At 40.9% G+C, this 26,068-nt stretch overlaps 1 protein-coding gene across 1 annotated transcript; it reads left to right on the top strand.

Annotated features, from left to right (window-relative positions):
- Positions 1 to 20,528: 20,528 nt before the first annotated feature.
- Positions 20,529 to 25,313, top strand: LOC104426386 (auxin transporter-like protein 4). Its single transcript, XM_010039416.3, has 9 exons — positions 20,529 to 21,104; positions 21,248 to 21,519; positions 21,660 to 21,845; positions 22,125 to 22,237; positions 22,440 to 22,623; positions 22,757 to 22,854; positions 23,387 to 23,594; positions 23,702 to 23,959; positions 24,784 to 25,313. The coding sequence occupies exons 2-9, from the start codon at positions 21,310 to 21,312 to the stop codon at positions 25,012 to 25,014; spliced, it is 1,488 nt and encodes a 495-aa protein (XP_010037718.2). The 5' UTR covers positions 20,529 to 21,104; positions 21,248 to 21,309; the 3' UTR covers positions 25,015 to 25,313.
- Positions 25,314 to 26,068: the final 755 nt, after the last annotated feature.

Here is a 26,068-nt window from a genome sequence, read left to right as displayed (position 1 = left end):
CAAACATCCCACAATTTCTCTAAGGGGCTTTTAATGTCGAAACCCCTTGAAAAAGCTGAACCAAATGCACCCGTAATCTTACATGCATATCCGAATTCATATATTCATCGTTGGAGCTTCATTAATGTAAAGTGAGACAAAAACTTCAGATTCTCCGTCAATGTAGCAGAAGAGACAACCTCGCTGCCATAGACATTTTGTTAAGAGGACAAAATTTTCCCTCAGTATTAACAACCAGAAGAAAGAAAGCAGATCACCAGCACCGTCAGTCCAGGATCAGTATCAGACTCGGCCTCTGTTAACTGAAGCCCACTTCTTTTCAACGGTGCACTTGCTTCATGGAGGGCGGGCTTTGCAAAGGGCACTGATACTCCACCTACATGGGCTTGCTTTGGACTGATATCATATGGACAATTGAATCTCTATCTCTCTCATGATCTGTAAGCGTCCTGGTTCCGCCCGATCAATGGCATGTTTGTCCGCTAAATGGGCCTTTGGCTAGTGTTCCCCAGGAATGTCCTTTCGCCTGAAGACATGGTTGAATCCAGTTGCGATTAGTGCATTTTCTGACCTCTGAACATATGTAATCCCCATTTAGTTATCACTAGCTTTCGAGCACTCGCACAATCCGTTTCTCTTTGCTGAGAAAAGTAAGAGAAAAAAACCTAAACGACATGTGTACTTGATCTTTCTAATCTTGGAATGGGAGCAAAGCCAAAAGAGGGTGTGCTCCCGTTCTTTGTTGCTTTGGGCAAAACTCTCGTCTCAAATGGAGGCTTCTCCTCTGTGATTTTGCATAGAAGCCGGCGAGCCGGCTGTTGATGGTGAGGAACATGCCTTTGAAGGGTCTGGTGCATACTCCTTATGATCAAGGGCGTGCTCCTTGAAGTCGAGGATGCCCTCCTTTTCAGCCCAGGGTGTGCGTCTCATTGTCAAGGGCGTGCACCTTAGTTCCCAACGTGTTTGTTAGTCATATCTGGATGCTGCTTGTAATCGAATCTCGGTTAATCACTTCAATCTTGACTCCTAGTAAACTAAAAAACTGATTCAACCAGTTTCCTGCATAAACGCGTTTTTGAGTGAAGAACACTAACAAATTCAACCAACTACCGGCCCAAGCCAATCGGTCAAAGTTCAATTTGCTTTTTATGTTGCCCTTTCGACTAACTTTTTTAGGGATCAAGATTAGAGGTGACGACAATCACCACGATACCATGTGAATATAATGATTTTCTTTTGTTGCCCTTAGGTTACAATCTGATTTAAGATCTAACTAGAAGGTTTTTGGGCAAAAAATGGATAATAAACTAAATCCAACTCCTCCAAAAATGTAGGAAATACGGCAAGATTTAAGCAAAGAATTGCTTCTCTACAACGTGACCATAATTTCTTTTTACACCCAGAGGTTCAGGCATAGAGACTCGGTTATTTAAAGGATCACGAAACACCCTGTAAATCTCATGAACCAATTAAGTTCAGACTTTTGACCTATACATGATAACCCTAATTTAAAACAAATAAATTTATTAGAAAGTCACGAAATTAAGTCAAAGACCTCAATCATTTTGCGAATCCCAATCCCATTAACAATCTCACGGAATCGACATCCACATTCTCGAAATCTTAGAGAGATACGTGAATCGCAATTGTGCTCACAATCTTATAGAGGGGGGGTGACGGAATGGACAAGACAAAGGGAGGATCTCGCAGCATGTGGGGGAAAGGGGCGATGGGACGCGCCCCATCCCTCCATCAATTAGGGCTTGGAGAATCCTGTACCACCCTTGGTTCACACTCCATATGTGCCCTGTCCCGGACGTGCACATCGCTCGATTTTCGTCCCTTGGGAGATGACGACGGGGGCATTCGAGTCTCTTCACAGGGAGACAGGCCGGAGACAGTCGCCATTGCTCCTTCAACTTGCGGCTGGTGCTGCACACCTGGGGTAGTGGAAGCAATCCTGCCCCCATTATTTCTTCCCACGGTTTGATGAAACTAGAGGCGATTTGAAAGATTATCGTGGGAAGAACATGCTAGAGGATGGGGAATTTGTGCTTAGACAAGCAAGATTATCGCAATTATGATGATTGTGATTGACACTGTCCATCACTCAATAAACTCAGAGTAATTTGAAGTCTCATGTCCACCACCCAACGTGGGGCTAGAGCCTAGCCTCAATGAGAGGCACCTGAGAGAGGCAACTTATGTATATGTACATAATACTAGTTGTACTTGGACAAGCAGGGTTATCGCAATAATGATAATTGTGATCGGCACTATCAACCACTTATGAACTCAGAGTAATCTTAAGTTTCACATCCACCGTCCAATGTGGGGGTGGAGCTTAGCCTCAATGAAAGGCACGTGGGTTGGGGAGCTTATGAGTATGTACGTAAACATCAACTGAGTTAGAAATTTGGATAAGTTGAATCCAGGAGAGAACCCTTCGAAATTCGTATGGTTATTTTTCCAGGAGTTGTCATGGTTCCTGTGTTTGTCTTCGTGCTCTACTATTGAAAATTTTAGTCTTTATGTGTTGACATCGGCTAATTGGATGATTTGCCCCTCTGCAACTGGCACCTATCTTTTAGTGGAAAGAACATATGTCACGAAGTATATACACAGTAGACTCCACGATGCATTGTTATCCTTGATGACAAGGCTGTGCATTTCCACTACCGACGATGATAAATTTCTCATTTCCTGAGACTTGACTTCACCTTAATTCCTATCCATAACTTGCCTTAATCCAATCAAATTGCCTGAAACAATAGCTATTGTAAGTACTACATGCATCATAAGAAGAGCTTACTACTTAAATGTCAATGTTATGAGTAGGTTTTGAACTTTTACTCGACATTCAAGATCGTCCTTGAACTTTTTTTATTGGTTTATTGCCTCATCTTGCCAAATTTTCTCCATATAATCATTCCGTTTCTTCAATTTATACACTTTGCTGCCCAAGTGCCATCGCCTCCCACCCCCCAACGACCCCTATCTCTCTCCCCCAAACAAAAAGCACTTCGACGATCGGCCGCACTCGCTGCTGCAATCCACCGCCGCCGCCGTACTTGAATGTTACCATTGCCGACTCGGCCACCAACAACAACGTGAAACGCGACCTCCACCACTTAAACAAGACAAACTCAACACCATCACCACCACTACTTGCAAGAATAGATGCCACAGATGAAACAATTTTCTAAAATATGAATGCAATTTTGACTTTACTGAGGACATAATTAGATGAAAATGTCTCATCATTATACACCCTAGCAGGACTCTGCGTGATATGTGTTTGTATTCTTGAAAATATGCTTGATGACAAGGCAAATACGCATGAAACCTAATTTTGAGTTTGCATGCGCAATTAACTAAGTGGCATTTATTTATTGGTGGACGAAATAATATTGACAATCAATGGAGTGATGTTATCATTTGCGTTTAGGCAGGGTATTTTCGTCCTTTCCGCCATATATCTAATACTAACTATTGAAATTTGAAAAAAAAAAAAATGTATTTTTAAGAGGAAGTACTCTATAATTTTGAGAATGCTATCTGAGAAAACGTGAGATGGGCAGGACCTTGATTCACGATCAGGTGGCCATTAGCTACCCAGCATTAATAAGTCCAACTGGACCAAATCCGTCAAAATTAAGACATATGGGTTGGCTTAAACGTAGGGATTTTCCAAATACTTCAAGTAGACAGTAACGATCTACGAAAGTATAATTTTGTTAGATTTTACTCACTAGAATAGCTTCTATGTTTAAAAAAAAAAAAAAAAATCAAGATCTTACTATCATAATAATAGTCTATAACTTTATTTAAAAGAGGGATCAAGAACATTATCGGGATTTCCTCCAAACAGAAGATCAAGAAGTTAATAACTTAAAAATAAGAGACAAATCACAAGTTAGAGAGTAGGGAATGAGCTTACCTTACTTGGAAATGAGACATCGATCTCTACTTTCAGTAGAATTTTTTAAGCAAAAGGCCTTGCAAAAGGACGCCAAAATGCGAGAAAAGGCCACTCGGGCCTTGCACAGGGAAACGAGGACGTTGGGCTGGGCAACAGGCCCACTAAGTAGCAGCCATTGCACGGTGGGCTGCATTGGGTCCATGGGCCTGATGGGCGTGGGTTGCGTTGCCCCGATCCTATCAATGCCATGGGCGGCCATGGACCGTGCCACCACTTGGTGCGAAGCGATAAATATACGTCAATAGCCACTTGTTAAAACTCATGAGTTTAAATTTTGAGTTTAGCTGAGTATAACTAAATATATCTGAATATATTAATGAGCTTGTCCTTGTCTTCTCTATTGATGGTCTTCTTAGGATAAGGTATCTACCTTTTGTTGCATGTTCCAACAAGTGGCCATATCAGAATCGGTGGTTGATTTGGTAGTCTCCCAACGTCTCCCTCCCGGGTGTTTGGTGACTATCTCGAAGAACGAATCTCGAATGCAACTCCCAAGGCGAATGGCTAATGAATTGTTTCTGTCAAACTTGGTTGGACTAAGGAGATCAAGGAGGAGTCTCTAGGGCAATCCTTGCCAAACTTGCCCAAATCAAGATAGAGATTTTACTTGAGACATGATGGTGTGGAAGGGAAACCGAATTAAGAGGAGTAGGATATACAAGACTCATGCCCTAAGGGAAGATTTATTTGAATGTATGTCTGAAAAGTATATTAAACAGAAAAAATCTCACATTGGAAATTCGATAGTGTACGAATAATTAAATATACGTTGATTTTATCATAATATATTGACTTATATTTTTGAATAAAGGGGATCTAACCAAATATATGGATGAAATTCGGATCAAGACGCTTTCTTGACCAACGGTTGAAGCTAAGATGTTGGCACTTTTCCCGCGTGGCCCCCCATCGCTCGACGAGGAGGAAAGTTCTTAAAGGAGGATCTGATTCTGCCCTATACGCCGTGCGTCCTGCGGTCATCCTAACGTGACCAAGATGAGAAATAATTGAATTTAGGCTGTCCTTTCTTTAAGGCTGACAAGATTGGATCGGGAAGAATGCATCGCATTGCATGCATGTCGTGCGGAGAGAGGCCCTTGGCTTTTTGACCCACATATTTTCTTTGTTTCGAAGGCATGGGAAGACGAGCCTCGGCGCGACACCCCTCTGACCGATGCTGTCAAAAAGAAAAGGCGTCCGAAGCTTGCTGGACACTGCATCCTTTCCTGGCCTCCGAGGAGGCCCCCGTCAATCGCATTATGCCAGACTCTCTCTCTCTCTCTCATGTGTTATTGAGGGAGAGGTACACGAGTTGGTGACGAAGCAAAGCCGGACATCGATCACCTGTCCATGCATCTTTAAAGCCAGGCAATTCACCTTCTATCTACCCCTCCTAACAATCACCCGCAACTTTTACATATCACGGTGATAAAAATATCATAAGCATTATAATTTTCGTACGACGTTCACTTAAATGTCATAACTTTTAATCAATCGCTAAAGTGTCAAAATGTTTAAAAAATATTCATCAAAATGCTGAAAATCCGACATGGCATAGTGCTTGTGGTGAACGTTATCAAAAAATCATGATGCTCAAATGATCGAAAATAATAATAATAATAATAATAATAATAATAATACTCAAGTCAGCAAGATGCATAAATTATTATACTTATATGATCAAAAAAATTATGATACTCAAATAAGTATTGTATGAAAATTATGATAATTATAATGTCTTCTTCTCGGGATATGGAGTAGATGTCGTCCATTGGATGCCCGTGACTTTGACAATACATGTGTATGTGTATATGGATAAAATGCCGAAGGTTGGGATTGTCAAATTGATTGAAATTACCACCATATGACCTCCATAAGTCGGCATCATCATGCTTCAGCCATTTGAGTGCTGATCTCTTTTAAGGTAATTGTCAACTTCAGCGTTGTTTACAATTTCAGATTGGGGGAGTAGGTAAGCGGATGTCGCGTAGCGTGGCGCCTAGGGAACAACGTCAACATTATACTTGGGTAATCTTGGGAAGATGATCAGTAAAGTATGGTGCATTTGGCAGCGAGCACGTCATTGAACGAAATGCTCTCGATTTCGATTTTTTTCGTTAATCGATCCATATCAATGTAATCTTTTGCGTACCCATAATGCTGATTGTAGGGCCATAGAGGTGCCATTTCAACAAATATGAGAAAAGAACCACACGCAAAATAAAAGAAACAAGAGAGGTAGGGAGTCGGGGCACGAGCGAGAGAAGCTCAGGCGAGGGCTAGCGAGCATGTGCGACTCTCCCCGCACTATTTCTGAGGGAACCGAAGGATTCCAACAATTCGTGCTTTATTTTTTGAAACTTACTTTATGTTTCGATGTAATCATCAATTTTGTTGGGATGGCATAACGATTAGTTTATTGATTAAGTGGCATCACATCAATACCATTTATAGTCTGGCCATGGGACATCGCATAGGTTTCGATAAAGAAACACAACTGGAAAAAATGCTAAAGTGCCATCGGCATTCAGTGTATTCAATTAGTAAAAGAGATTCAAGTAATCTAATCGAGAAATGTACCATATTCGATAACCATTAGCGGAATTTACTCTTGTTTTTTTTTGAGGTAATAAGCCTTAAGATAACGTAATTAGGAAAAGCTATCTCATAAGAAGAATCGAAGTTTTGCGTTTTTGGGAGGAAAGGAAAAAACAAAAGGAGCGAAAGTAAGTGGAACGAATGTGAGGTGGAAAGAAAGTTTTTCTCATCGCGCTGTTTTGGACCTAAAAAGTCAAAATGAAAAGAAGTATAGTGGAGAGAAAGTAGGAGTGGCGAATCAAAATCTATCTTTCGGCGGAAGTAGAGAAAGATGCCACGTGCCATATGGTTCATGTGCTAGTAAAAGTTTGGGGCTTAGTGAGCAAGGTATTATAAAAGTTTAGGAAAAATTATCAGAGAGGTATTTGAAATTATTGTGTTTATGTCAATTCCCACCTAAGTTTTTTAATTTAATTAATTTATTCATAAACCTTTAAATAATTTATCAATTGAGTCTTTCTAATTAATTTTGACCGGAAATCAATGTGGACGTATTATGTGACGACATAACCGAGTCACGACATAAATAATTTTTTAAATTTTTAAAAATAAAATATTTTATTTTTCATTTTAGCTAGGGAAGACTGTTGAAGACCTTCCCTAGGCCTACAAGCCCTTATTGGCCACTAGCAAGGGCTCTTTGCACCCTCACCAGTGACCTCGCCGGTTGTGGGCAAGGCCTTCATGGCGAGCAAGATAGCCTTGTCAGCCACAATGAAAAAAGGAAAAGAAATAAAATAATATAAAAAATAAAAAAATTATAAAAATTATCCATAGTATTAGTTGTGCCACCTAAAACAACTAACGTTCATGTTTTCAATTTGCGATCAGAAGTGGTTAGGAGGACATAATTAGCAAATTATGAAAATGTTTAAAATTAACAAAATCAAAGATTTAAAACCAAATTAGGCAAAATTGGTCGGAAGGATACAATTGACAATTTTGTCAAAAGATGTAATTTTAGTTGGATATATCGATAAGCTCGGACTTAGACCCTCCTATAACGATCTCTCTAGATAAAAGTATTGGGTTTTCATAGCCCGTTCTTGTCGCAATCAATCTGAGCAACTCTTTCGGTGAAATTGAAGGACTCAATGGCTTCTCTCCACGGGTGCCCAACGCACCGAACGGGAAGAAGATCATGGAGATGGGACGGCACCAGGTTGGAGTTTTCTTCTTCCTAGTTCTAGGGCATATCATCGATGATGACTAATAATGCCGCGAGGGTTCCAGCTGCTTCCACACCGTAGATCACAAGGGTCGCTAAGTTGGGACTGTTCCAGGTCAACTGGGACCTTCCATGTTCTTGTTTTTCTTTCCATGTTCATAGCATTCGACTTACTTCTCGGGCCCGAAAATTCCATGTTAGGTTTCTTGTTCTTTGTACCACAAGAAGATGCTTCTCCATCGCCCTATTACATGTTTTTTTTTTTTTTTTTTTATTTATTTATTTATTTATTTATTTATTTATTTATTTATGATTACTATCACCAATTTAAAAAAGTGGGACTCGAATATTTTAGCTTGGCAATAATTTGGTTTCGACCAGTAATTGCGTGACAAGTTTACACTCTACGTCGGTAGTTAATGTAAAACGTGCTGTTGAACTTGATAAGGATTATGTACCGACAACATTATTCCAGCATAAGGATTGCCAGAGATAATGATTCCAAATAATTTAATTTTAACTGCTAATTTTTTGACGATTTGTGCGCCTAATAATCATCAATATAAAACACGCCTGTGAATTTGAGCACTAAAATCCCACATTAATATTCTAGCGCGTGGAGATAACAAATGATAGCCTTTTTTGAGAAAATTGTCCAAAAAGTTGTAAATCTATTATACTTTTGTAAATTTAGTTCTAAACATTTTAATTGCACTAATTGCACCCTAAACATTTTAAATGTTGCTCCTATATTTAAATAACAATCATGACACAAAGAGATTTGCTTTTGCTTTGCATGTCATCATTCTCGATCAATATCGCCCAAGAGGAATATGAATCGTTCTAGATATTCGGATACCGACTTACAAGATGAGGCGATGCATTGTAAAAGTCTCAACGTGGCTCAAGTTTTAATTAGTTGCGTAGAGATTGTCAAACGTTTTCAATATCAATTTCATAAACCAATCTCTCTATAATTAGTTATATCTTATAATTCTAAGCACATCTAAAATCTACTTCCTATTTTTTCAGGCATTTATTTTATTGTAATTATGCTCTCTTTATTTATATCATTTCCAGAAATTGAGTTGAGATTCGAAAGAAAACAAAGGGGGAAGATTGACGTGAGTGTAGGGTCACAAACTTCCCTTTTGCGCCACCTTAATTATCTTTAAACTTATCTATTTAGTGCCGAAATTTTTTTGTGCACTAGCTTATCCAAACCATGGCATGACAATCCTTTCAAACAAGATTTTCAGGGGAAACCCACAAGCTTCACCTTTTGCATTCCACTCAAACAGCAGTGTAGTCTTTTTGTTAGTTGGTGCCTGTGCTCACATATAACTATATTCGTCCGTATTATCATTATAGCTTGACATTATAAAATAGGGATCTTCATATAATTAGGTAGGTCAGGCACATCAAAAATGGGGAAATTAATATTTCCTTTGAAAAATGAAAGATTGTTATACACGAAACGAAAAGTTCTCTGTCGAGGAATCTTTAAAAAAGAGGTAATCTTGAAGGAGAATTTAGGTCAATGATAGGCACGATGACGATGGCGTGTAGCGTGCAAGGCCATCTCTATGAAAAAGTATTGCACAGCAATTAGCCGAAGAATCAACAGCTAGTACATCCAAAATTCCTGCACCAAGTCTTCTCAATTCACTGCTAATTCCCCTCAAATCATCAACCGATTAGCCGAAGAATCAACAGCTAGTACATCCAAAATTCCTGCACTAAGTCTTCTCAATTCACTGATAATTCTCCTCAAATTGTCAACCGTAATTCTAGTCGAAATAGACGTTATACTAGTCTTGAAAAGACTAAAAACCCATTTGATATAGATGTCGCCAAACTATAATTGCGCTAGGACGTAGGTGCACTGTAAAGTACCGTGACTTTTGTATTTTGTAATACTAGCACATGTTGTAAAGTTGTAGAATCTAAGAACTAGGTGCAGCAATTTCATAAAAGCTGTTGGAAACTATTGTAACTATAGAGGTACTGCTATCATGAGGTGATTGCCAAACACCCCATAAAAAGTTGTAGCATCCATTTTCACAACTGAAACTGTTCTGAGAAAGTTGTACCAAATAGACACTCCAATACAATATTGTTTTTTGCAATTAGTAAAATTAAACAATCTAAGAAAGGGATAACTTATAAACTTATTTGATTGCTATAAAATTATAACAAAATCAAATAGAAAATGAGGTACGGTTTACTAAATCTCCTTAGGTTGATTAATTCCTACTAACAATACTTTGCAAATTCACGAACTATACCTCCCAAGATACAACACTCGAACCTATTTGTACTAGCACTATGTAAACATGAGTCAATCAAACTTTCCCTTGAACCGGTAAACTTAGAGATGTTGTGTAATTTGCTTTCAAATGAAGAATAATTGAATTCTATTTATAAAGTTTGAAAGAAATTTATTTGAAGAAGGAATCTAGTGAAGGTATCGAGCTTCCACTGCACACTTTCAACTAAAGGTATCAAAATCGATTGTTGATTGGTAGACACTCTCAATATGTATTGGTGTTTCATTCTAGGCTGTGGGTGTTGTGAATAGTATCACAATCATAATGGCAACCTCCATGGTTCGGTCTATATGGAGAGATTAGGATTGAAAGTGGATATTGAAGATTCAAGTTGAGATATGTTGGTGTATAAGGATACTTGAATTGGGGAGGAACAAACCTAACACTGAGTTTACATATCATGTATGAGTTACGTTAGATAAGTCTCACATCAAAGAATTAGTGTAGTATGGAGTAGTTAATATATTCTAATCGACTAATATCTCATTGGCTTAATCTCTTAAGTAGAGGTAGATACAACTAAATATATTAATGGGCTCGGACTTGGCGATATCCCTGGATGAAGGCATTAGACGATTACCACGAGCTCCCAACAGATGATATAAAAGCCGATGATTGATTGGCACAACGCAATTTTTGGGCACTGACATTGTGGTGTAGCAATGTAGGCTAATAAATTTCATTATTTGGTCTGGAGAAAGAGACTAGGGATGAAGTTGATTGTTGACAAAGATTCAAGTTAAGATCCCAATGCATAACAATATTTAGAGTGAGATGAAAGCAAAATTAAACCGAGCTTATATGTGAGGAGGGGATTGTCAATATACATATGTGAATTATGTTAAGAGAAGTCCCACATCGAAGATTTGATGTGGTGTGGAGCAATTAATATATTATAATTAACTTATAACTCTTTAATTTAAACTTTTGAGCGAATGTGAGTTCAACTGCTTGCTCCCAATAAGAAGGACGGTGATGGCAACATCATTTGGAGACTTCACAAGGAGGGACAGCAATTGGAGTGGCTGGGCACGATAGAAGGTAGAGGTGGTGGGTGGTAGAGACATTGAGGGTATTGTTTATAGCTAAGTGAAATGTACTTTTGAAAATAGATATGTGCAAGTGGCATTTTAGTGAAAAGTGATGAATGTTTTGTTTGTATTTTTCCCATTTTCCAGAGTAGTCCAGCTTCTAACACGGGAAAAGAAAAACAATGAGTCATCTTTCGAGATCAAGTTCGACCACACTATTGGAATAACAACAATAAAGTGAATCAAGGACCAAGCATCTTCCTTAATTCGATTTTTGGCCCCAAAAGCATCACAAGAAAGAGGCAGAACATTAAAAAGCATCCCTAGGTAAGACCACATAAATATTCCAATGCCAAAATAATAATAATAATAATAGTAAGAAAGAGAGAGAGATAGTGAAATTCCATAATTTAAGAGGAGGCATTCTGGTAAGTAGCCATTTATAGCTTAGTGAGGATAGGACTACTTTTGGGCGTCGTGTTGGGTAGGGACACATGACTAGACAGTTTGGTACGAAAGAGAGAAAATTTAATGAGATGGGGGCCTCATGATGCATCAATTATCAGATTTGAAGCACAGGTTCTCTTATCCGAATACCCCCTTTATCCGTCCAGTCATTTGTCATCAATTATTGAAGCGTAATATTCTCCTCTATAGGGTCAGTAAAACTATAGTGAAAGACCATTTTTCTTTTTTTAATCCCATTATGCTACCATCGTGTTCACATGTGTCGAATAACAACAAATCTTGGTGACTCTTTGAGACTTAAAATCATGGACGGCATTTGTCGAGACTATGAATATGACTGTTTTAAACACATCAAAGAAGGGTCATGGACTTCTGACTTTAAAGCATTGATGTCATCTGTAGTGTCGCCCTGTAGAAACCCGTGATTTTCGTTATTCGACTCTTCGACATCGCTGTCCTTGAAGCTGGCCCTCATCAAATTGGGCTAAGTTCGTCATGAGTCACTATGGTTAACTACTCCAAGTTAAGTTATAGGAATTAAATTTTCAAAAGGGGTTCTCAAGTGATAACCATTTGGAGTGGGCCAGAGATCAATTAGTAAGTTGTCTCACTTGCAACTCAGAGTGCAATAGCAGTAATGATTTGTAACCAACCAACTATGCCGTGGAGGATTAATAACGTAGAAATATAACTAATCTAACATCACACGATTGTGAATAGTGAAATCAGTCGTTGACTACTAAATAGATAGTATGTTATGTTACCTTTATATTAACCATAAAATAACTTTTGACATATTATTATCTAGTTCATTTGTTGCTGTCAATTACATAGCAAAACAATAAAATATGAATTATGCAATCAATTATTATTCGTTATATAACAATTGAGATGATTATCAATTGGTTCATACTTTATTGAAATCAATTGTAATAAAAAATTACGAGATATAATTATTACACCAATATAATTATTATTTAATCTTACAGTGATGGCATCTTCGATAATTTACTGATATTTTCGTATTATGGTAATTTTCAAACCAAGCAAGTAATAGCTACTTTATTACTTAAATCAAACTGTGTAATATCGACATCATCTCATTCGATTCCAGCCGTAACAAGTATTATGATGGGATATGATGGATTCATCTTCAGCTTTTAATGGGTGCAAATTACGTTAAATTTTACGTTAAATTGAAGACTATCGATGTAAAATTGATGGATGTAACCACTAACCAGCCTAGAAAATCAACTTCTAAGGCAATTAATATGAAATTCTAGGTCAGGATCTGATCTGCTCTGAAAATGATCGCGCCTAATTATGAGCCCCCCTCTTTTTTTTAACTTCCTAGTCTTTAAATGGGGGTAGATTAAGGAAACCCGAAAGCGAACCTTTAACTTTACTTTATAGATATTTCAATTTTCAACTCGATTAATCTCATTACATGGAAAGATTTTATCACCAATTTTATTTATCAAATGACGCGTTCCGATGTTATTAATTAGAGGTTATTCATAGTAATATCCATTCTCTACCGTAACACTTCCTTTCCCTTTTCCGTGCACTTTGTACATATCATCGTTATGCTTTTTGCTAGAAGAAACGCATTAATATATTAGTCAGTTACTAATGAGAATCGTTACTTTATCTTCGACTTGTATGAATATCATGCTTTTTGATACATATAATCGAGGGTAATTAACTAAACCTTTTCCGGGAAAAAAAAAGAAAGTAAACGACCAAAAAACTCATGTCTACTGCGAAACGATGACGAGTTTGGATTAAATTCTAATTTATTCATAAAGACTACCCTTGTAATTGGTAAATTTAATGAAAATCAAATATATGAAACTAGGAGCAGAAGTCTCAATTATATGATGTTCTGTCGCGGAGTGCGTCGCGATGGGTTCTCTCCACTCTGCAATCAATTGCTTTCAGCATGCAAGGCGCCATCTCAATAATGTTACATAATTGATTTTTCGACAGTGGAAACTGATCGAAATTATGGCTACCGATGCAATCTTTAGTATTTTATTTTCGGTGTTTCCATGTTTTAAGGATGGAAAAATTGCAAACAGTAGCCGGATGCAGTGGGGCTGCGGGTCATGAGTTTGAGTGGGTTTTCTCTATGTAGCTTTTTCCTTTTTTAAATTAGATTCTATCTCGATCCCTAGGACATTTCAAATTCCCATGACCAAATCTAAACTATAATATCCAAACTCATTTCAAGTTTTTCGGAAATCGAACCACTATTTTCCTGTCCAAAAACATAAACTGTGCCACTTAAAGCTGTTACAATTTTCCAAATCGAATCATCGTATCTTCTTTCGAATTTCTAGGAAAATCCGGGCATACCGAAAGCCTCATGAAATTAAAAAAAAAAAAAAAAAAAAACGCATAATTTGGGAGAATGGGATATTTAGGAATTTTGAGGAGGAGGAGGAGGAGCTCACGATGATCGGATGATGGGGAGTGGTGGTGGTGGTGGTGGTAATGGGCCCTGAAATTCTTCGTGGGCCCGAGATTTCTTTGGGGGGAGTGGGGCCCAAGGGAGGGGCAGGGATGGGAACATTCTCCGAACTTTGATCCCTTTTTTGTGGCCTCAAAGAAACCCCATCTTCACTCCCTCATCATTACTCCCCCCACTAAATTTGGTTCCACAACACCTTTCAGTCGCGACCCCTCTAATTGGCTCCTTTCTCAGTCAAAATTTGCTTAGTCACTTAACCACGACATCGTGGGTGGAAAAGGGCGTAGGAAAGAATCGATTTGCCCGAGGCGCGAAATTATGCGGTCAATTGCATTGGTTGAAATTGGAATCAACGTCTTTTAAAACAGCTCAAAACTTCAAAGGGTAGATAATTCAAGATACGGCGACTTCGCCACGCCCGATCGGAGGAAATTTCCCCCAACCGGCGACATGATCAGCAAGCTACACGCGTGGACACCACCCACGTTTGTATTTGGTTGGATTTGCATGTGGGCAATGTCCATAAGTCTTCGCGATCCTCACTAAATTTCGTTCCACAACACCTTTCAGTCGCGACCCTCTAATTGGCTCCTTTCTCAGTCAAAATTTGCTTAGTCACTTAACCACAACATCGTGGGTGGAAAAGGGTGTAGGAAAGAATTGATTTGCCCGAGGCGCGAAATTATGCGGTCATTTGTGGTGGTTGAAATCGGAATCAGCGTCTTTTGAAACAGCCCAAAACTTCAAAGGGTAAATAATTCAAGATACGGTGACTTCGCCACACCCAGCCGGAGGAAATTTCCCCCAACCGGTGACATGATCAGCAAACTACACGCGTGGACACCACCCACGTTTGTATTTGATTGGATTTGCATGCGGGCGATGTCCATAAGTCTTCAAATGTAGGTCTATCTTTCTTTTACTGCTTTGAGGGATGGCCCAAGGCGCACGTCATGTCCAATCTTATATTTCCAAAAGAAGAAAAGCGAACGGGGAAAAAGTCGCATGAAATTTCTCTTCGGAAGTGGGAGAAATAATGAATTGCTCGGAGGAGGGCGAGTGCGTCGATACCGAACCCCTCACCCAGCCGACAAATCCCCCCTTCGCGGGGTGTCTTGTAAAGCATCGGAGCAACACGCTTCTCCCTCCACCTCAGCACGTGTCGCGCAGGGACTCCTCGCCTCGCCCGCTTCCGCCCCCAAACCGCGGTGGCTCCACCGCCACCTGGTGGCCGCCACCATCTCCGGGTCAGCGCCATTGACCCACCCGTCGTCGCCTCTGTACCGCACTCGACGCAAAAAAAATTATATACTTCTCCACGAGCGTTGCGTAGGGGGAGCTTTTCACGTGTGCGCCTTTGGAGACGGCTTCTGGCTGTAGCACGAAAGCCACGAGATAACGAAGAGAGTGGCAATACAGAAAGCTTCTCGATTCCTTTTGTTGTATCGTGATCAGGTGATTTCGGGCATATTTTCTGGAAATACTTCGGTATGTCTTGCTTCAATCTGGTCAAAGCAGGTCACGTGTCAACCTCATGTGTTTCCCTTCGACCTAGTCGATGTCGAATGAGATATTGCAGATGGGGGCGGAGAGATTTAAGACATGTAAGGTTGACACATGACCAGATCCTCAAAAACTTACCTTGAGTAGGAATCGTTGTTGGTCCCTAAAAATTGACTAAAATAAGTATTGGTCAAAACATTAACTCCATAAGGTATCACATGTACTAAGTAAGATCGACGTTATAATCATAAATGTCGTGTGACTTATTGTAGTCAGATTGTGATTGGCATAGGTTTGGCTAACAAGAGGATTAGCATGTGCAAGAATGGCATTAGCTAATATTGGCACCAAGGTCTGACATATCCGGCATGAATGATTGATATCAAAGAGGGAATCAAAATCGATACATTAGAAACAGTCGACATACACTTGGTAAAAGCAATTGGCATACACATGGTGGGGGCAGTTAGCATAACGGGGCAAAAGTAACTAGCATCATGCCTAAATGGTTAAAATTTTGAGAAAGTGCATGAACAATTACATTCTTATCAAATGTTGTCCCTAGAACATATAGAGTGATGGAGATCGTGGTTCGACACATGGTAGTAATAGATTGGCCTACGTGGCGAAGTGGTTGCCGTGAGTAGCAAATGTGTCATTAGAAATTGATACCAGCCACATCCAAAACTCGTGAAGGAGCTCCAAACGTCGAGGACACGTTCACACCATGGAGAACACATCTAGAATTTGGAGAACAAGCCTTAGAAAGTGGAATTTGACATCCCAAAAACTCCATGGCTAAAATTAGAACGTCTTACATGAAGAGGGACACTCATACTGTCCCTAGAACGTCCAAGTTTTTCGTTCCTTTGTCCTTCATTTTACCAAACTCTTGCTCTTGTTAGTTTGATTTGAGTTTGCGTTGACGGTTTCAATACTGGGTCACCCATAAGCTTTGTTTGTGTTCCTTCCTAAGTTGAAAATTGCTTGATTGATAAAACAAGGATTACGTATTTTTATATTTTGTCAATTTTGAGTTTCACCTTCATTGGGAAGTCTTCCTTGAAGAGGTTAGGATTATTTTGGGAAAAGCAAGAGCCGAATACGAGATCTCGTGTTTCATAAAAGTCCCAAATGACCTGACTGTTGATGATCCTTATAATTGTCATAAAGAAATTTATTAGTAATTAGTTACTTGTCCCGCGCTTTGCATCATCTTGTATGCATTCTTGATTTCGAATCATTAGTAATATCAGTCGCATAATCCTAGGATTGAACGATGATAAGAGTAAAGACGGCGATTGTATGATAATCTTCATAAATAAACGAGGAATTCTAAAATTGATATGGGGAAGAAGGAGCCATATAATGTCATGTACTATTGACAAGCTGAGAGATAAAGTTATTTAAGTGATTATAGGAAATGCAACATAAAATATTAAAAGAGAAAGAAAGAAAGGAAGTTGCAATCCTACAAACTAAAGCTCGTGACCTTTATCTTTATCAACATTTTATTTAATATTTTATATGTACAATTCTACATCGATAGGCTTTCTTGAATCATGAAAGCTATATATAAAGGTGTGCTTGGGAAGTGGGAACTATAATCATCTAAAACATATATATATGGTATGTTCGAAATAAACTCTATCATTAAAGAATATATTTGAAGATATTTTTTATCCTCTAGCATAAGAGGCAGAAGTTATCAATTTTTTAAAATTTAAATTCGATAAGCAAAAGAAATTTGGAGATGACAAAGCAATAAGGTAATGCAATAATACCTATTGATCGAACGTGGGCCAAGCGGCAAACCTATGCCTCGTGGTAATTGACATGCAAAGTGAAGTGCCACGTAAAATTAGAACAGACCTTTCTATATTTTCATTTTCATAAGTTTAGTTGTTTTGGTTAGTTAATTTTCAATTTAAAAAATTTAGTTTCATGGGTTTGGATAGGCTTTGTTGAAAACGGACCCAAGCATGTCCTTAAAAGGCTCTGACCACTAGGAAGGTCTGGGTAAAGGCCGAGATCCGGGCCTCGAAAAATATTCCGGCCCCATTGCCTTACCTGGCCACAACCCCTACATGGGTTGAGGGGCACCTGGATCCCCGCGATGCCTTCCCCTGGGGAAACTCAGGGCGTGGTACAGGGAAATGAAAGGTCCGACCGAAAGATTGGGTTTGGATAAGTTTTGTTGAATTAGATCAACTATCTTATTTATTCATTGGATATAATGAATATGTTCAAAAAATAAATATTATTTATGATCACATTTGGAGATATTTTTTCTTTATTGATCTACTTTCTATAATTTAAACTCAATAAGCAAATGAAATTTGGAAATGACAGAGTGATAGAATAAATTTTATTGGTCAAATGTGAGCCAAAGTAGTAGAGTTGTGTCATGTGTCCCATCACGTGGCAATCACAATGACAAAGTGAAGTACGCGACATGGCGAGCATATAAAGTAATATTCTCTCTATTACAATTTTAACAATATATAATAAATAACACTAACAAAAAAAAAATGAGATTCACTTAATCTAACTTATTCCAACGATATATTGAGTTGGCTTTCTTGAAGATCAAGATAGACAATTTGTTAGGGTGTAATTTATACTCTCTACCGATAGAAACGCACAAAGATCCTGCTCCTAGTGAAATAGCAAGGGTCCCAATGGGTAGCCCTGATGGGGTCTTAGGGGACAATACCCTCGAGACACTGGAGGTTTTTTATAGTTTGGACTTGTATTTTATTGATAATTTACACTTTGACCCATAAATAACTAATGAGTATGTACAATTTATTTCTCTTGTAATTGAGAATTATAATAGAGAGTTTGGAGATATTAATTTTAGTGGAATCCTCTGTTGGTTGTGGCCCTAATTTAAGGGTGGAATAGGATAAATCTTGTGTTTTGATTTCTTTTTCTTATATTAACTCTTTATTCTGTTGTATTTATGTGTCTAATCCTAACATTATTTAGTAAGTAGGTGAAGGCCACTCATACCTCAATTGCAATGTTGAAAAAGAAAGGTGAATATCTAGAATGATAAGTGTTGGTTACACCCATGGGTTAGCTCAGTGTCGAACATATGACTTATGTGGAGTAGGCTACACAGGCTTGATTCCTTCGAGCACCAAATGCAAATAGTTCCATATTTAGGCCACTCACTTCAACTTAGGCCCATGTCTCACCTTGTTCACAAGATCAATAAGATTTTTGATGGGTTTGGAATTAACCTAACTAGGGTGGGTTTCCTCGTCATAGAACTAAGTAGTGCCGATGTACATATTCATGGTAAAACCTCCACAATATATGCCATCAATTCCACCATCAATGTACAAAAAATCATTTATCTAGTCATCGTTAGTGTGCGATTAGTTTTGGAGCTTAATTCTTTAACATGCCATCCATCTCATTGTTATCCCGTGAACAGATAGCGATAATCGACCTAACAAAAATTCCAACTTTACAAATGCCCCGAGTATGAACACTATAAAGAATCAATATCTAAATCCCTCAAGATGTGTGGCATGTCGTAGCTTCAAACAAATCATAGGACTAAACAAATCGCGCCATCCACTAGATTGTGTCTAGGGTTCTCCCCATTTAACTAAAAAAAAAAGCCATAAGAATACTAATGACCTAATTAAGTATTCTTTTTAAATTCGGAAAAAAACAATTTAATGGGCTTCGTGTTTTGGTCAAAAAAGGAACAAGGCCTTGATTCCTGAGATAATGGAGCAGCGATGTGGGGCGCGGGTCCCACCTCCCCGGGACGGGCCAAAATCCGAGCCGTTCGATGTCCGAAGATCGAGAGGCCATTCGCTCGTGTTTCGCGGTACGTGTGGGGGCTTCGGTCGTGCGTGCGAGAGCGCTTCTTATTGCGCGCGTGTCCGTCCTTTTCACGCGTGCGAGCGTGTGTCTCGAGCCCTATCATTAGGGCTCGGCTCGAGCCAACACCTTATTATTCCGGGAGCGAGCCACGCCCCGTCGGAAATCCCAACCGACGCGGCTCCGGAAAATTTTTAATTTTAGTTTAATTGGTAATATCCTATGATATCCCGGGCCTCCAAATTTCGGCGATTGGTTGAATCAAACGGCCCACACAGCTGAGGAATCCGTTCGTACGTGCCTCCACCACCCCACTCGCCTGCGGGTCGCGGGAGCCACGCGCCGCGCGTTGAACCCATGTTCTATTGTACTAATCCAATATCAATATTTCATGAGGTAAGTCCCGAATTTTTATTTTTTTTATTGCCTCGATCCAATTGATTTTTAGGTCATTCTAACATGCCATCATAAAAAAATAATAATAAAAAAATAGGAATTGAGGGGAAAAAAAAGAATTGTCTATTGACTAATAGACACTCGTTGCAAAATTCTATGGGTGTTTGCAACTTGACGTAAGCTAAATTCATATGCATCATTATACTATGTGGATCTCATGCAATACTCACTTGAATGGTGAATTTGAGCTAAATGCCCATGCGTTTGATAATTTTTTCTTAAGACAAGACACGGATGGTTTATGAATCTTGTTAATTTGTTTGATATGATTCATGAATAATTGGTAGATGTTCAATTTAGTCCGTAAATTATATAAAATTATGCAAATAAATAGACCACATTGAATATTTACCGATACTTAAGGACCCGTAAGGAGGGCTTGAAAGGGAAGACTCGGTCCCATTTCCATGAGTGATTAGATGAGAACAACGTCCCACTCACATTTTTAGCTCTCCCAAAAATTCTCCCTTCTCTCTCTCTCTCTCTCTCTCTCTCCCTATCTCACTCACTCACTCACTCACTCACCAAACGAAGACCCAAGAATCGAATAACCCAGTGAGGGGGCATACGGGGCATTTGGGCTCTTGTCCCTCTCTCTCATCCTTTTGCCAAGGGAAGAGAGAGAGAGAGAGAGAAAGGGGAATTTCAAAGCCCACAGATAGAGAGAGAGAGAGAATAGAAAAAGGAGAAATACGAGTAATTTGTGAAGTATTGTAAGGCTTCCCTTTTGTTGTTTTGCTATAAATATAAAGCACGTTTCGCCAGAGAGCCGAAACTGGAAAAGGTGGTCTCTTTTGCTTTCCTTCTCCCCACGCAGCAGCCTCCCCTCCGAGCCTCCCCTCCTGACCTGCCCCCCTGACACTGCGAGGTCGTACTGAGGTGGCTCGCTCCACTGGCGTTCCACTGAGACGGGCGGCTTTGTTTTTGCTTTCGAGGATCGCCGTCTTCGGCCGTCGCTTTTCGCACCCGCTGCTGCAGATTGGTGGCTCATTTAATTCTCGTTCGCATACCCGAGCGACAAAGGAGAGGCAGCCTGCCTTGGAGCCGCGGGGAAGAAGCTCGCACAATTATTTCGAGCATTCAAGTCTCGCTGCCCCCTCCTTCCCTCCCTCTCGCTTCGGCCGTGCTGATACGGACAGCTGCTCTCTACATAGAAATCCACGAGAGCTCTTCAACAGCGGACTCGAGTCTGAGTTGATTCTGTTCGGTTCCTCTCCGTTTTCGAACTAAGAGACCTGTCGAAACCCAAAGGGTACTTATTTTTTTAGGTTCCTTTGGTCCCGATCCATTCTTTCGAGGTCTTTCCAGTTTTCATTTTGCTCGGAGCCCTTTGTTTTCTTCGGATCTGAAGTCTTGACGGACTTGGTTCTCCTTTTCTTTTGGTCCCCCCTTCAGATCGAAGCGCGAACTTTCGTAGAGGGGCAACGGAAACGAAGACGCGCGGAAACGCACGCACAATGTTGGGTCAGAAGCAAGCAGAAGAAGCCATCGTGGCCTCCAACCTGAGCGAGTCGACGGAGCATGACGCCGTCAAGCTGGAGGAAGACGGCGGCGCCGAGAAGCAGCTGGGCGACCGCTCCCCCGGCTCCTCCATCTTCAACGTCAAGAGTATCCTCTGGCACGGCGGATCCGCCTGGGACGCCTGGTTCAGCTGCGCCTCTAATCAGGTAACGATTCCAAACACACCCCCCCCACGCCAAAAGCGTAAACGAAGAAGACCCATTAATTTCCGCAAGCTCTCTTCACTGTTTTCTTCATCTTTTTCCCATAAATTCTGGGATTATATGTGTAAAAATTTGTTCATCAGGTGGCGCAAGTGCTGCTGACGCTGCCGTACTCGTTCTCGCAGCTGGGGATCCTGTCGGGGATACTGTTCCAGATATTCTACGGGCTCATGGGAAGCTGGACGGCCTACCTCATCAGTGTCCTCTACATCGAGTACCGAACCCGCAAGGAGAAAGAGAATGTCAGCTTCAAGAACCATGTCATTCAGGTCTCTCTCTCCCTCTCTTATTTCTCTTGTTTTTCGGGATGAATTCTTGCTCACATCCTCCCCTACTGCTTCCCCAATCTACTCTCTCTCTATATCTCTGTATTAATATCCATGATCCGACATGGTCTCGATCCCGCACACAACACACCCACCACTCTACAGTCGCTCTTTTCTACGGTCTACATTAGACAAGACATCGATTTGCACAGTATTTCACTGAATAAACAAACGATTGAATCCGTCGGTTTGCTGCGTATGTGCGGTGGGTTTGATGAGCAGTGGTTCGAAGTGCTGGATGGATTACTGGGTCCTTACTGGAAAGCGGTGGGACTCGCCTTCAACTGTACTTTCCTCCTGTTCGGTTCCGTTATTCAGCTCATCGCCTGTGCCAGGTAAAAAAAAAAACTGACAAGACTAATAGCGACCAACTCATGACTCGGTCTTTTTTTTTATTTGTTCTCTTCCCTCACGCTACCCCCCCCAGAGGAGGAGGATGAGGAGCGTGAAAAAGACCGGTGGAGAAAATGGCCGTTTTCCTGATTCCGTCTGATTTTCCGCCCTTTTTCACCCCACCGCTCGTCTTGATGTTCGCAGCAACATATACTACATCAACGATCATCTGGACAAGCGGACGTGGACCTACATCTTCGGCGCCTGCTGCGCCACCACCGTCTTCATCCCTTCCTTCCACAACTACCGGATTTGGTCATTCCTCGGCCTCGGCATGACCACCTACACCGCCTGGTACCTCACCATCGCCGCCGTCCTCCACGGCCAGGTTCGCCACCGCCAAACCCCCCACCGCCCCCGCCGCACGAGCCCTTGTGCGCTAGCTAAACGAATCCGGACATGATGATTAGGTTGTGAGACGAGATTTCCTCTTTTTTTTTGTTGTGGTGGGGTTTTTGCAGGAGAAGGGGGTGATGCACACGGCGCCGTCGAAGCTGGTGCTCTACTTCACCGGAGCCACCAACGTACTCTACACCTTCGGCGGACATGCTGTCACTGTGTAAGAACACTCTCCATTTTATTTCTGAATTTATTTATTTATCTTGGCAACTGCGAATATTCTATCCGCTGTCGGTACCCAGAAGAAAAATAAATTTATATCAGAAAATCGAAAAAATTTCCATCTCTGATGCAATAGTTTCTACGCGGCTTCTCTTTGCAGCTTTTGCCGGCTAATCCGGAATTGAAATCCCCCAACCCAACTCCCTCCCCCCAAAAAAAAACAAAGAAAAAAAAAGAGAAGAAAAGAGAGTCAGTAATCATGCAAAAATCCAACTTTTGGTTCGCTCTAAGCCAACACGAATCATTAGTCTCTCTCCATTTTCTTTTTTTGTCCTTTTCACTGAGCGGTAAAAGGAAATTTGTCTTCGTCTTTTAGCCCAGTCCTGGTCTCGAGCCACGGTGGTGAATGTAACAGTAAAAAGATAAGCGTCCTTTTTTGAAATAAAACGGGACTTATTATTATTATAGTGTGTATATATATATATATATGTTGGTGAAATTTTTATGGTGAACGAAAATTGGGTTCGCAGGGAGATCATGCATGCAATGTGGAAGCCCCAGAAGTTTAAGTACATATATCTGATCGCCACGCTCTACGTCTTCACGCTTACCATTCCGTCGGCCACCGCCGTCTACTGGGCCTTCGGCGACCGGCTCCTCGACCACTCCAACGCCTTCGCTCTCCTGCCGAAGACCGGGTTCCGCGACGCCGCCGTCATCCTAATGCTCATTCATCAGGTATACATGCACACACACGCCAGTCTGCAGCATCTTTCGTGATTGTAAGGTTGTAGGTACATAATTGCTTCGATGTGAGCACTAGCTGATGTGCTTTTCTTGGGCAGTTCATCACGTTCGGGTTCGCGTGCACGCCGCTCTACTTCGTGTGGGAGAAAGTGATCGGGATGCACGACACGAAGAGCTTATGCCTGAGGGCGCTCGCCCGGCTGCCGGTGGTCATACCCATCTGGTTCCTGGCCATCATCTTCCCCTTCTTCGGCCCCATCAACTCCGCCGTCGGCGCCCTCCTGGTCAGCTTCACCGTCTACATCATCCCCTCCCTCGCCCACATGCTCACCTTCCGAACGGCCTCCGCTCGCCAGGTAAAAACACAAAAACCGTCCCACCGCCCTCCAATTCGTCTCGGATTCTCGATCCAATGCGCAATCATTTCATCAAGAACGGTGCATGGACCTTTAGAATAGATTAGTCATGATTAACTTCAGATTACCCAGAGTCCAGCTTTGAGTAAGGGTTAGGTGGTCTCTCAAAGTCCATGACTGGCAGCATCGAAGTGCGAACATCGAGCGGGAGAGGGACCACACGAGTACAAAGCGAGCATTTAAGAAACGGACCTGAGGGGATACATTTAGGAAATGCACCCTAGATAGGTGGGACGTCCTTTTCAGGACAAAGAATTTTTTTTATAAAAAAAAATATCTCGAATTTTTCTGATTTTCCCATGAACGAAGTTCGTTATAAATGATAATATTTTTTATTTTACGAGGTGGACTGTCGTCCTACGTGTCCCTCTCTGCTTAGATGAGCTGGACTGCGGCCGAGAGAGGCCTCTGGTGAACTCATTAATCAATCAAATCCCAAACCAAACCCACTAGGCGAAAAATTGACCGTTGCCAGACTCTTTTTGTCAAAGCTTTTTCTTAGTCTCCAACCTTTTTGAAATTTCAACCTCGGAGTAGGTCATCTTAACTAAATTCTCATTGGAGCATCCGAAGCACCAGTGATAGAATTTCGACCAACGTTAGATCCCGGAGACCCTGGTTCGGAATCTGGTAGTTATTTCCGAGCTGCGATTGGTTGTGATAGAATCGAGATTATCTGTGCGATGGCGATGTAGCTGATACTTGATCCATCGGGTTTTGAGGGTTGGCCTCTGATCTTTCTTTCGCGCCGTCGTGATCTGCAGAATGCGGTGGAGAAGCCGCCCTTCTTCCTGCCGAGCTGGACTGCGATGTACGTGTTCAATGCCTTCGTGGTCGGGTGGGTCCTCGTCGTGGGATTCGGGTTCGGCGGGTGGGCCAGCATGAGCAACTTCGTCAGGCAGGTCGACACGTTTGGGCTCTTCGCCAAGTGCTACCAGTGCAAGCCTCCTGCGCCCCCCGCAGCGGCGGGGGCGGCCGCAACCCACCATCGCTGAGCCCGCCTCGCCTCACCTCGCCTCGCCTCCGCCGGAGTTAGTGGCCTCGATTTCTCTTCAGTCCCCGCGAGTCCATAGATTGTAATATACATGGGGAGGTAGCAATTCTTCCCTACGTTGTGTGTGTGGTTGAGTAGTCTGCTTCTTCTTCTTTTTTGCGCTTTTCTAATGGCGTTTCCATTTATTTTTTATTTGTTAATTTAGGTGGTAATATATAGAGAGAGAGAGAGTGTGTGCTGAATGATGGAGATTCCTTTTGGTATTAATTTAAAAATTTAGATAATAGTCTTCAATTTGGGCAGCTGCTTTTTGAATTTCGCCTTGTCCTTGTGGTACGAATTAATTAAAATATACCTGCACGCTACTAATGATTAATACCATGTTCCCGTAGTGCATCGAACAACAGGATTATTTCATAAATGAAACATATATCATTACTATTACTTCAATAATTATCACTTCACCTTGCTCATGCCACGTGGCACGACCCCTAGTGGATGTATAGTAGGGGAACAAGTTTTTCGTAGCCCTTACGACCCTAGATTCTGTAGGAAGACGGACCGGCCTTTGATCATATGGCTTATAACGTGCATGTGTAGATTCCACTTAATTTAAAATTCGCGGCGGGACTTCGTCTAGCTCTAGGCACGGAAATTTTCATAATACACAAATGTTCGATACGGGGAGATTCATATATTACTCCTGTGATAATATTTTAAATTTAAATAATGTTATAAATTTTGATGGAAAAGCGTAAGAATATTTTTACTTTTTAATATTAAACATACATCGCTCGTCTCATTGTAATATTGTATTAATAGAATGCACTTACCCCGTACGGCTTGATTCATTAACAATTACTTCTTCATATCTCATGTCTATGATTTGCTTTTGTCGTCTCCATATTTTCTATTTGATCTGATACATGTGAGCCGAACTCTGATGGGTGGTTGCCTTTGTCGTCTCCATATTTTCTATTTGATCCGATTCGTGTGAGCCGAACTTTCATGAGTGGTGAACTTCAAGAGTAGAATTTAAAAGTCACTTCAATAGC

The sequence above is a fragment of the Eucalyptus grandis genome, chromosome 11, assembly GCF_016545825.1.
Source record: "Eucalyptus grandis isolate ANBG69807.140 chromosome 11, ASM1654582v1, whole genome shotgun sequence".
NCBI lineage: Eukaryota > Viridiplantae > Streptophyta > Magnoliopsida > Myrtales > Myrtaceae > Eucalyptus > Eucalyptus grandis.
Note: the sequence above shows the minus strand (reverse complement) of the source record. Positions and strands in the feature narration are given on the sequence as shown.

Bases quoted from the DNA above. Each gene is read 5' to 3' on its own strand.
- LOC104426386 (XM_010039416.3), top strand. From the start codon at position 21,310: ATGTTGGGTCAGAAGCAAGCAGAAGAAGCCATCGTGGCCTCCAACCTG. The intron at 21,520-21,659 runs GTAACGATTCCA...TTTGTTCATCAG, and splicing joins TCAGCTGCGCCTCTAATCAG to GTGGCGCAAGTGCTGCTGAC. The intron at 21,846-22,124 runs GTCTCTCTCTCC...TTTGATGAGCAG, and splicing joins TCAAGAACCATGTCATTCAG to TGGTTCGAAGTGCTGGATGG.